Raw genomic sequence first — 12,764 nt, 5'->3', positions numbered from 1 at the left:
CTGATGACAACTGTCACATTTTAGATGATTGATTGCTCTGTCCTGGCCTCACATCTGAAGAGGCGTGGCCACACAAGTCCTAATTAATAAAAATGTGTCTGACTGTTAATATCGCTCCTCCTCTTTATTAGTTGCATATTGTACATTATATCTGTTGCTGGTTTTCTGAGTCTCTATGCTGCATGTTGTATTTCAAGGCTCTGCAGCGCACAGGCGCCATTGTCGGGATGACGGGAGATGGTGTAAATGACGCGGTGGCTCTGAAGTCAGCTGACATCGGTGTGGCGATGGGGAAGACGGGAACAGATGTCAGTAAAGAGGCTGCAGATATGATCTTGGTTGATGACGATTTCTCCACAATTATGTAAGTGAATGAATCCAATCCCTGCAGAGTATAGCAATATGTATCCGTCAGTGGGACGGAGCAATGTTCTGCAGATCTCCAGAGGTGTCAGTGATTGGATAATCTGCAGAATATATCTTTATTTGTCAGGCGGGCGTTAGGACAGAGCAATATTCTGCAGATCTCTCCAGAGGTCAGTGATGGAATAATCTGCAGCATATATAGTAATATGTGTCAGTCAGCGTGAGGATGGGATGGAGCAATGCTCTGCAGATTCTAGAGGGGTCAGTGATGGAATAATCTGCAGCATATATCATTATGTATCTGTCAGGTGGGAGATGGGATGGTGCGATGTTCTGCAGATCTCTAGAGAGGTCACTGATTGAATAATCTGCAACATATATAGTAATATGTGTCAGTCAGGGTGACAATGGGACTGAGCGATGCTCTGCAAGCGGTGAATATTATTTTCGGTTCACATCTCTTGCGGGCGGTGTGTTTGCTCTGTGGCGCGGATCACGCGGTTTTCTGGCGGCACAGAGAACACTTAGTCTCATTGCACAGCACTAATGTCCCGGAACGGACATGTAGTAGGGGTTAATTGATTATAATGGAAGGATCGCACCGCACAACACCTGTCCGCTGTGTACACTCTACATGAAGTGCCTCCTGTATACACAGATCAGGCACCGCCCCCTCATTAAATATAATGACTTGTACCCATCAGTCATCCCCTCCTCCGGTGTCACTGAGTGCAGACCGGAATCACAGGCCATACACAAGCAACACCTATTATTGGAAAAAGCCCAGCTCTGGAGGGGTTAACTAACTTGAAATCTGTTCTGGCCTTATCTCTGGTTATCCTGCTGAACTTGGGAATTATTTGGATTGAATTTGCAGAGTGAGATCTGACGGTGTCGTATTTCTCACCAAATCTGGATTAAAGCCATGATCTGTGAAGAAATGTGATCCTTTGTGTTGCCTCCAAACCCAACACCTAAAAATGTCCTTCAAGGAGATTATAAAATTATAGAAAAACAGGGAGGGCGCACCGACCTTGCGCATTACCAAAGATAAATTTATTTAAATAGTAAAAACAAAAGTCATACTCCCAAACAAACGTAAAAAAAAGGCTTAACATTACATCGCTGAGGCTCTGATGAAGAGGGTCCTCCCTCGTAACGCGTAAGCCATTTTGCGATGCCATCTGGTTCCTCCCAACACCCGGTCCAGGTTGCAGGTGTCTAGAAGACATGGCTCCAAATTCTTGGAATAATGTTAAGCCTTTTTTAGCGTTTGTTTGGGAGTATAACTTTTGTTTTTACTATTTAAATAAATTTATCTTTGGTAATGCGCGAGGTTGGTGCGCCCTCCCTGTGTTTCTATATGTTTCAGCTTTAAGGACAACCATTGTTCTGAGGAGGGCAGCAGGACCTTTGACCTTCCACACTTTATCCAAAGGGTTGGCTACACCACCTACACATGGACTGAGTGCAGGAGATTGTTTTGTGCTGTTAGGAGATTATAAGTGACAGGATCTCTTAGCGTGGGCTCTATAGGGCCTGCTGAGGTGCCACTGGAGGAGGACACACCATTGCCATCCTCCCTGTGTGAACCCACCACCTCTACCCACTTAGTCAAAAATTCTTGTGTGCGCCCTCTAGAGGTGTAACTGGAACCTTCGGGGCCCTGGTGTAAAAAAAACATGATGCGCCCAAACTCCGCCCACTAAGTCCATCCTCCCTGTGTGCACCTCCAAACTCCTAAGCCGCGTACACACAAGCGGAATGTCCGATGGAAGCTTTTCATCGTCTATTCCGATCATGTGTATGCCCCATCGGACTTTTTTTTTTTTTTTCGAAAATTCTGACGGACCTAGAAATGGAACATGTTCTAAATATTTCCGACGGAACTAATTCCTATCAGGAAAACCGACCGTCTGTATGCTGTTCCGACGGACCAAAAACGACGCATGCTCTGAAGCAAGTACGAGACGGAAGCTATTGGCTACTGGCTATTGAACTTCCTTTTTCTAGTCCCGTCATAAGTGTTGTACATCGCCGCGTTCTGGACGGTCGGACTTTGGTCGGACTTTGGTTTGACCATGTGTAGGCAAGACCGCTTGAATGGAATTCCGTCTGAGAAACCTTCAGAGTTTATGCTGACGGCAAAACCGGTCGTGTGTACGCGGCATAAGTCCATCCTCCCTGTGTACACCTCCAAACTCCGCCCACTAAGTCCATCCTCCCTGTGTACACCTCCAAACTCCGCCCACTAAGTCCATCCTCCCTGTGTGCATCCTCCAAACTCCGCCCACTAAGTCTATCCTCCCTGTGTGCATCCTCCAAACTCCGCCCACTAAGTCTATCCTCCCTGTGTACACCTCCAAACTCTGGCACTCAAAGCCCTGTGTGACGGGTATACGGATAGGAGGACACACCAAGGTGTTGTGCGTTGTCCCAGTTGAAGCTCCTCCTGTTATCTGGTTGGTGATTTGGTTGCTCATAGACGGTATCGGTTTGTCTCATTGCAGGAGCGCCATAGAAGAAGGGAAAGGAATATTCCACAACATCAAAAACTTTGTCCGTTTCCAGCTCAGCACGTAAGTGCCCCTTCACCATTCTCAATTGTTCATCTGGATTCATTATGTGGTATCAGTAGAGCTGACAGATTCCTGGGATGTGCTGAGAAAACATTTTAAAGGAATAACAATTATTTTAGGGAATTTTATAAAAGTGAAAAGTGATGTGTAAGAAGTGACATGTCCATTCTATGCACACTGAATGTTCTGAACGTAATCTTCTATAGAAAGCCGTGAGAGTGTGACCAAGAGATTTATAAGAAATTCATTAAACAAGTGTAATAAACGTTCATCCATCAATTCTGCCTGTATTTTCTAATAAAATTACCTGTGATTGTCAGCTCCATCTAGTGGCCATAATGTGGTATTATTTCTGAAAGAAACCAAGAAGTAGCAGCGCTAAACCCACCAAAGTTATACAGTACAAACCAATATAATAGTGAACAATATGTGAATAAGTGAATGGATTAAACTAGAAAGTCCATCTTCATAAATCAACAGTGCTCAAACAGTTAAACCAGACTTGGATTGTGATCTGAAAGTTCAATTTTCATCCTCCACCGCACCGCCAGTGCTGAACACACAAAATGCTCGCTTACCAGACGGCAAGCTAGAAGAGCTTGCGACCTATACCCGGCCAGGGCCTTTATCCAGTCAGGAACCAAACAAATGGATACCAGGAAGAACCCTCAAGCTGGTCAGCGTACTAGGCAGGGACCGCCAAACTCGTTAATCCCAGATCACAAGTATAGGTAGATGTGGATGATATTCAGATGTATCCCAAAATAAAAGAGGGGTACCATAGCGTAATACTGACAAACATGTTTATTGAGTAATAAGAAAGCCACTTACAAAATTGGAGTAGTTAAAAGCAAGTTAGCCGGCCGGCTTGTACAAACACCCGTCCCTCGAACGGCACACGCGAGACGTCAGCACGTCAGCTCCTCCCGACGCGCGTTTCATCATACAATGACGTTGTCTGGGGCACGCACCGTGCTGACATCTTGCGTGTGCCGTTCGAGGGACGGGTGTTTGTACGAGCCGGCCGGATAACTTGCTTTTAACTACTCCAATTTTGTAAGTGGCTTTCTTATTACTCAATAAACATGTTTGTCAGTATTACGCTATGGTACCCCTCTTTTATTTTGGGATACATCTGAATATCATCCACATCTACTTATACTTGTGATCTGGGATTAACGAGTTTGGCGGTCCCTGCCTAGTACGCTGACCAGCTTGAGGGTTCTTCCTTGTATCCATTTGTTTGGTTCCTGACTGGATAAAGGCCCTGGCCGGGTATAGGTTGCAAGCTCTTCTAGCTTGCCGTCTGGTAAGCGAGCATTTTGTGTGTTCAGCACTGGTGGTGCGGACGGTGGAGGATGAAAATTGAACTTTCAGATCACAATCCAAGTCTGGTTTAACTGTTTGAGCACTGTTGATTTATGAAGATGGACTTTCTAGTTTAATCCATTCACTTATTCACATATTGTTCACTATTATATTGGTTTGTACTGTATAACTTTGGTGGGTTTAGCGCTGCTACTTCTTGGTTTATTTATTGTTGTGTGTATCTCACTTTTAGCAGCAGTTTTTTCGGTTATTTGTAATAAATTAAAAAACTAATCACAGCACGGTATTTTTGTTTATTTACTTCTATTATTTCTGAAAGACCTCAATCAGAAAAATACTGCCTTATGGCCCCTAGATGGAGCTGACAATCACAGGCAATCGCTATAGTAAGAAGAATACAGCCAGAATTCGACAAGGACGGGAAAATGTTTGTCACGTTCGTCCAAACAGTTTTTGGTTTTTTTTAATAAACAAACCCTTATGTGTGTCCTTACTGATTCACTTACAATATGGCTTGCATATAGCTTGTCCTGTTAGTGATTGTCTCATAGTTGCTGTTCAGCAAAAATGGTGATTGCGCTGTGTATGAAATTGTGAGACAGATTTGAGAAATATGACGGAGCCAGTGTTGTGTTTTATGCATTGTATCCTATGGAATGTCTCTCCAGGAGTATCTCGGCACTCAGTCTGATCACTTTATCGACCATCATGAACCTGCCGAACCCCCTCAATGCCATGCAGATCCTCTGGATTAATATCATTATGGATGGACCGCCAGCACAGAGGTATCGTACATGTGCAGAAACATTTCCCTGCACCGTTCTCATTCATCTTCATTCACTTCTAGGAGGCTGACTCCTCATCTTGAGAGTCAGTTGTCAGAGATCACCTGAAGTCTGACAGTTTCTGGAGCTCATAGTCTCCCGACTCCTGAGTGAGCAGAACAGTGATAGCACATCTCGAGACAAAACTGTATTTTTTCTTACATTTTAGGATAGAGAAGAATTAGAACCCCTATCAGGTTTTTATTGCTGGAATATGTATATATCACATAGTGGATACAATTAATATTTCATGGTAAATTGGATGGATTCATATAGGGCACAGAGCTCTGGTGAGGTCGCTCTTGAACATAATCGGGAAATTCCTTAAATTAAATGAATTATAATATAATAATAAATATATATAATATATTTGTATTGTATTCGCCTTTTTAATTAATAGTTTTTGAAAAATGCATCCCTTTAAATTCTCTGTTTTAGAGGTGTACTGAAATCAAAAATTCAGGATGAACTTGGCTGAAATTGGTTTAAAAAAAATATATTTTTTTAATAAATAATTGTATTTGACCTTTTAAATTAATATTATGAGTTTACATGAATATTCATGTATATGAATATGAATACATGAATTTATTGTCAGCCATTAATGGCACCTTTTGAAGCAGTGTTCAAAATTCTGCTTGTTGCATTTTTGGCGCATATTTAGCAAACCGCACCTAAAACGCATCTACCCATTGAAATGCATTGAAAACGCAGGCTGGCTGCTGGGAGATCTGTTGTTGCTGCTGCTGGGGGTCTATTGTTGCTGGGGTGGTACTTTGTTGCTGGGGGGGTCTATTGTTGCTGGGGTGGGGTCTAGCAAATTTCATACAAATTACTTAGTAGCACAAAATGATACTTAGTTCTGTATTCTCTAAAAAGAGTGGTACAGGGAGGTGGGTAGGGGGTGGAACCAAGGGACGGTGCTCAGGGGTGGAACCAAGGGACAGTGCTCAGGGGTGGAACCAAGGGACAGTGCTCAGGGGTGGGTAGGGGGTGGAACCAAGGGACGGTGCTCAGGGGTGGGTAGGGGGTGGAACCAAGGGACGGTGCTCAGGGGTGGGTAGGGGGTGGAACCAAGGGACGGTGCTCAGGGGTGGGTAGGGGGTGGAACCAAGGGACGGTGCTCAGAGGTGGGTAGGGGGTGGAACCAAGGGACGGTGCTCAGGGGTGGGTAGGGGGTGGAACCAAGGGACGGTGCTCAGAGGTGGGTAGGGGGCGGAGACGAAGGATGACTTAGAAGGGAGGAGTTCCTGCACCTATTCTATGAGAAAAAAAGCCCTGAGAACACTTGTCAGGTTTTATTGTTGTCTGTCCCACCGAGATTCCCCCTCTCTTTTTGTCCTATTTTATTGTTATAATTCAAAGTGGAAGTTAAAAAAAAATCCAAATGTTTGGTTGTCGCCAGAAAAGTAATAGAGGGGAAATCTTCCAATGGGGACACTAGTTCGGGTAATCTGGCAGTCCCCAAGGAATTCCCTTAATTTGCAGGGATTTCCTCTTACTTCCTGTTTTGGCTATGGGACAGGAAGTGAAAGGAAATCGCATATGGCAAAAAAAAAAACTAACAAAAATGGTTTTGCCTTTTAGTTTTGTATTTTACAAAGTTTTGATAAGCCTAAAAGAGGTGGTACATCAGATTGTACAGTGTATGGTCAACCTTAAGCCTGGTACACACTAATAGTTTTTTTTCTATTTTGTTCAACCCAGTGGGCTCAATGAAAAGAAAACTGAAGAGCTTAGGATATCCCATGTTAGTACAGAGATCTCACTCCACCCCCCCCCCCCCCCGTGCCGATCATCTGTCGGACTGGCTGCAGTACATACGGGCCGAATGTCGCCCGGTTTCTATTGAACATGCTGTCGCCACCCGATATTTGGCTTAAGACTGAATAATGAGGAGCTCAGTTGTGACCAGTCCTCTTTGAATTTGAAGACTGAAGCATTTAGGACACCATAAACATCCCAAATGTCCCATCCTACTGTTCTGATCCGGTTTACTGTCAGCTAATGAACTACAAGTCCCAACAGGCAATCCATGCTGAGCCTTGTAGTTCCCCATCCTCCATTTTTTTTTTCTCATATCTCTTTCTGTCTGTGCAGTTTGGGGGTGGAGCCGGTCGATAAGGACGCCATCAAGCTGCCTCCGCGGAACGCCAAGGAACCCATTCTTAGCAAGACCTTACTGTTGAAGATCCTGCTGTCGGCTGCCATCATCATCAGCGGGACGCTCTTCGTCTTCTGGAAGGAGGTCGGGAATGCTGATAGTGAGGCTCGGGGGGCGGCAGGATCCTGCAGAGTGTGGAGGATCATGGGTGGCAATTAAGAGGTGGAGAGCATTTAAGACGAAATGACTTAAAGCGGAGTTCCAGCCACCTGTGAAAAAAATAAAAGTCAGCAGCTACAAAAACTGTAGCTGCTGACTTTTAAAAAAACAGCCACTCACCTGTCCCACATTCCAACGGTGTGCTCACCCCAGCCGGTCTGACCCGCTGTCTTCGGTCCCTGGCGCCATCATCTTCACTATGGGCACCCGGCTGTGACAGCTTGCCGCTTCACAGGCGGGTGCCCACTGCGCATGCGCGAGTCGCTCTGTGCATCGTGAGTGGTGGATGCAGTCTTCTGGGACCTATCAGTGTTGAACGTAAAAAAAATTACCCGAGTATGTGATGGGGGAATCGCTCCCATTGTACTATTGTGTTCTGACAGCGGGGAGACTTCCCTGTCATTATTATTATTATTATACAGGATTTATATAGCGCCAACAGTTTATGCAGCGCTTTACAATATAAAAGGGAGACAATACAGTTATAATACAATAAAATACAGGAGGATTAAGAGGGCCCTGCTCAGAAGAGCTTACAATCTAATAGGGTGGGGCATGTGGTACAAAAAGTTGTAACTGTGGGGATTGAGCTGGTGGAAGTGGTAGAAGATTAGTTGGAGACGTGTTAGGCTTTCCTGAAGAGATGAGTTTTCAGGGATCGCCTGAAGGTAGCAAGAGTAGGGGATAGCCGGATAGATGGAGGTAGCGAGTTCCAGAGGATGGGAGAGGCTCTGGAGAAATCCTGGAGACGGGCATGGGAGGAGGAGACGAGAGAGTTGAGAGTAGGAGGTCTTGAGAAGAGCGGAGAGGACGGTTTGGGTGATATTTGGAGACAAGATTGGTGATGTAGCTCAGGGCAGAGTTGTGAATGGCTTTGTATGTTGTGGTTAGTATTTTAAATTGAATTCGCTGGGTGATTGGGAGCCAGTGTAGGGATTGGAGGAGAGGGTTGGCAGACACTGAGCGGTTGGTAAGGGGGATGAGTCTGGCAGCAGCATTCATGATAGACTGAAGAGGGGAGGAGCCTATGGAGAGGTAAGCCAATGAGAAGGGAGTTGCAATAGTGAAGGCGAGAGATAACAAGGGAGTGAATGAGGAGTTTGGTGGTTTCATTTGTTAAAAAGGGGCGAATTTTAGAGATGTTACAGAGGCGAATTCTACAAACTTTTGACAATGATTGGATTTGAGGCTGAAATGACAAGTCAGAGTCTAGGATTACACCTAGTACCCTGGCGTGAGGGGAGGGACTGATGGTTGCATTGTTGATTTTGATGGAAAAGTCCTGAAGGGGGGGCATGGGCGGGGGGGAATATTAATAGCTCAGTTTTAGAGAGATTTAGTTTAAGGAAGTGGTGCGACATCCATGATGTCAGTTAGTAAGTTAGTAATGCGAGAGGAGACTGAAGGAGTGAGGTGAGGAGTAGACAGATAGATTTGGGTGTCATCAGCGTATATGTGGTATTGGAAAGCCGTGGGTGGTTAAGTGACCAAGGGAGGAGGTGTAGATAGAGAAGAGAAGGGGTCCAAGAACACAGCCTTGGAGGACCCCCACAGAAAGGGGCAATGGAGAGGAGGAGACAGAGTTGTAGGTGACACTGAAGGAGCGCTGTGATAGATAGGCAGAGAACCAGGATAAAGCAGAATCTCGGGGGCTAAGGGAATGGAGTTTATTGAGCGGGTGGTCAACAGTATCAAAAGCCGCAGAGCGGTCAAGTAGTAGGAGTATGGTGTACTGGCTGTTGGTTTTAGCAGTTAGTAAATCGTTAGTGAGTTTTAGTAAGGCAGTTTTCGTGGAGTGCTGCGAGCCAAAGCCAGACTGTAAAGGGTCAAGAAGGTTCTTTTCACTGAGGTAGGAGCTAAGATGGTTGTAGACGAAGCGTTCTAGAAGTTTAGAGGTGAATGGGAGCAATGAGATGGGTCTTAAGTTGTTTAGGTTGGTGGGGTCCAGTGAGGGCTTTTAAGAATGGGAGTGATCTCTGCATGTTTTGGGAAGGGGAAGATGCCACTAGAGAGGGAGAGATTGAAGATGTGGGTGAGGGAGCATAGGATAGAAGAAGAGGGTGACCATAGTAGTTGTGAGGGAACAGCATCCAAGGGACAATTGGTTAGGTGAGCATCCAAGAAAAGTTTTGTAACCTCTTCAGTAGTAGCCAATTCAAAAGAGGAGACTGTTGAATATGCTGTCATCAGAATACTCAACGCTGACCGCTATAGCCGGCAGCACTCATCGTTTGGAAAAAAACAGACAAGCTGGTTGTACAGAACAAGATCGGTAGATCAGTTTCTGTACAACCAGCCTGCCCATAAACTGATCAAAATATGGCCAGTCCCTGCTGAACCGGCTAAATTTCGATCCATGTATGGCCACCCTTAGTTATATTAGAGCCCATCTTCCACTGCTATCCATCATGGTGCAAAACGCAGCAGGTGGGGTTTCAGGAAACAAGTCCCAGCATGCCCTGTCACCTCCAGGCTAGAGGGGTCTGTTTTGGCTCCTCGGATCTGGTAAGGGGTCATATTGGCCCTGCAGTGTCAGATGAATGAGAAGCACTGCTAAACACTAAGTGGAGCACCGCCGTACACTGGGGAGAAACCTCCACCTTGTGCTAGAGTGGAACCCAACCCCCCAATACACTGGGGAGAAATTCTGTTATACACTGGTGAGAACCCCCACATTTACTGGGTTGGAGCCCTGCCATACACTGGTAAAGCACTCCCCATACACTGGGGTGAAGCTCCAACATGCACTGGTGGAGCCCCCCTCCCTCTACACTGGGTGGAGCGCCACCATACCATGCACTGGGGTAAAGTCCTCCCATACAATAGATGGAGCACCACCATGCACTGGGGTGAAGTCCTCCCATAAAATAGATGATGCACCACCGTGCACTGGGGTGAAGCCCTCCACTCACTGATTTGAGCCAACCCGTACACTGAGTTGAGCACTGCCGTACACTGGGTGGAGCCCCCCCATACACTGGAGCACCACCATACACAGGGGTGGAGCCCCTCCCCCATGCACTGAGTTGAGCACAGCCATACACTAGGTGAGCCCCCCCATACATTGACTTAAAGTATAACTAAAGGTAAAACTTTTATTTTAGTTTTGGATAGGGATTAGAACTCTCCTCAGTTTTTATTGCTGTCTGTGCACCCCCATTTAGGAGATTCGCCCTTTTTATTTGTCCTATTTACCATTATCATTGGAAATGAAAGTAAAAGAAAATCCCAACTAGTAGGGACACTAGTTCTGGTGACAAGAGATTAGCAGGGACTTCCTCTCGCTTCCTGTTTGGCTATAGGGCAAAATGAGTATAGTTGCCTATAGTTCTACTTTAAGCCCCCCCCATACACGGGATGGAGCCCCCCCCCCCCATACACGGGATGGAGCCCCCCCCATACACGGGATGGAGCCCCCCCCCCCCATACACGGGATGGAGCCCCCCCCCATACACGGGATGGAGCCCCCCCCCCATACACGGGATGGAGCCCCCCCCCCCCATACACGGGATGGAGCCCCCCCCCCATACACGGGATGGAGCCCCCCCATACACACGGGATGGAGCCCGCCCCCCCCATACACACGGGATGGAGCCCGCCCCCCCCATACACACGGGATGGAGCCCGCCCCCCCCATACACACGGGATGGAGCCCGCCCCCCCCATACACACGGGATGGAGCCCGCCCCCCCCATACACACGGGATGGAGCCCGCCCCCCCCCATACACACGGGATGGAGCCCGCCCCCCCCATACACACGGGATGGAGCCCGCCCCCCCCATACACACGGGATGGAGCCCCCCCCCCCATACACACGGGATGGAGCCCCCCCCATACACACGGGATGGAGCCCCCCCCCATACACGGGATGGAGCCCCCCCCCATACACGGGATGGAGCCCCCCCCCATACACGGGATGGAGCCCCCCCCCATACACGGGATGGAGCCCCCCCCCATACACACGGGATGGAGCCCCCCCCCCATACACACGGGATGGAGCCCCCCCCCATACACACGGGATGGAGCCCCCCCCCCATACACACGGGATGGAGCCTGCCCCCCCATACACACGGGATGGAGCCTGCCCCCCCATACACACGGGATGGAGCCTGCCCCCCCATACACACGGGATGGAGCCCCCCCCCCATACACACGGGATGGAGCCCCCCCCCCATACACACGGATGGAGCCTGCCCCCCCATACACACGGGATGGAGCCCGCCCCCCCCATACACACGGGATGGAGCCCGCCCCCCCCATACACACGGGATGGAGCCCGCCCCCCCCATACACACGGGATGGAGCCCGCCCCCCCCATACACACGGGATGGAGCCCGCCCCCCCCATACACACGGGATGGAGCCCGCCCCCCCCATACACACGGGATGGAGCCCGCCCCCCCCATACACACGGGATGGAGCCCGCCCCCCCCATACACACGGGATGGAGCCCGCCCCCCCCATACACACGGGATGGAGCCCGCCCCCCCCATACACACGGGATGGAGCCCGCCCCCCCCATACACACGGGATGGAGCCCGCCCCCCCCATACACACGGGATGGAGCCCGCCCCCCCATACACACGGGATGGAGCCCGCCCCCCCCATACACACGGGATGGAGCCCGCCCCCCCCATACACACGGGATGGAGCCCGCCCCCCCCATACACACGGGATGGAGCCCGCCCCCCCCATACACACGGGATGGAGCCCGCCCCCCCCATACACACGGGATGGAGCCCCCCCCCCCATACACGGGATGGAGCCCGCCCCCCCCACACACGGGATGGAGCCCCCCCCCATACACGGGATGGAGCCCCCCCCCATACACGGGATGGAGCCCCCCCCCCATACACGGGATGGAGCCCCCCCCCCATACACGGGATGGAACCCCCCCATACACGGGATGGAACCCCCCCCCCATACACGGGATGGAACCCCCCCCCCATACACGGGATGGAGCCCCCCCCCATACACGGGATGGAGCCCCCCCCATACACGGGATGGAGCCCCCCCCCCATACACTGCAGTATCTGCCGCATTTATTGATTTTGCTTGTGCCGCAACTTCTTCCATTTGCATTGTGATGTAATATTTATGTATTGTCTCCTTTCCATCCTCCAGATTCCGGATGGAAAAGTCACCCCGAGGACAACCACCATGACCTTCACCTGCTTTGTTTTCTTTGACATGTTTAATGCCTTGGGCTGCCGCTCTCTGGTGAGTGATAACCCATAGAGATAGAATAGATAGTTCAGTTCTGTGTGGAGCAGTCCACAGACTGGATCTCCAAAAGGTTGAGACCTTGTCACCAGCTCCACCCCCACAGTGTATTGGGCCCAA

At 48.9% G+C, this 12,764-nt stretch overlaps 1 protein-coding gene across 1 annotated transcript in view; it reads left to right on the top strand.

Moving 5' to 3' along the window:
• LOC141112672 (calcium-transporting ATPase type 2C member 2-like) overlaps positions 1-12,641 on the top strand; it is a gene marked incomplete at its 3' end in the record, with an annotated part of 112,595 nt that extends 99,954 nt beyond the window's left edge. The window contains 5 exon segments of the mRNA XM_073605666.1: positions 198-364; positions 2,877-2,945; positions 4,943-5,059; positions 7,199-7,346; positions 12,546-12,641. Coding sequence (XP_073461767.1) covers positions 198-364; positions 2,877-2,945; positions 4,943-5,059; positions 7,199-7,346; positions 12,546-12,641 — 597 coding nt within the window.
• Between the last annotated feature and the right edge of the window lie 123 nt (positions 12,642-12,764).

Source organism: Aquarana catesbeiana, linkage group LG11 (assembly GCF_042186555.1).
Source record: "Aquarana catesbeiana isolate 2022-GZ linkage group LG11, ASM4218655v1, whole genome shotgun sequence".
Lineage (NCBI taxonomy): Eukaryota > Metazoa > Chordata > Amphibia > Anura > Ranidae > Aquarana > Aquarana catesbeiana.
The sequence above is the reverse complement of the archived record's forward strand: the minus strand, read 5'-3'. Positions and strand labels throughout refer to the sequence as shown.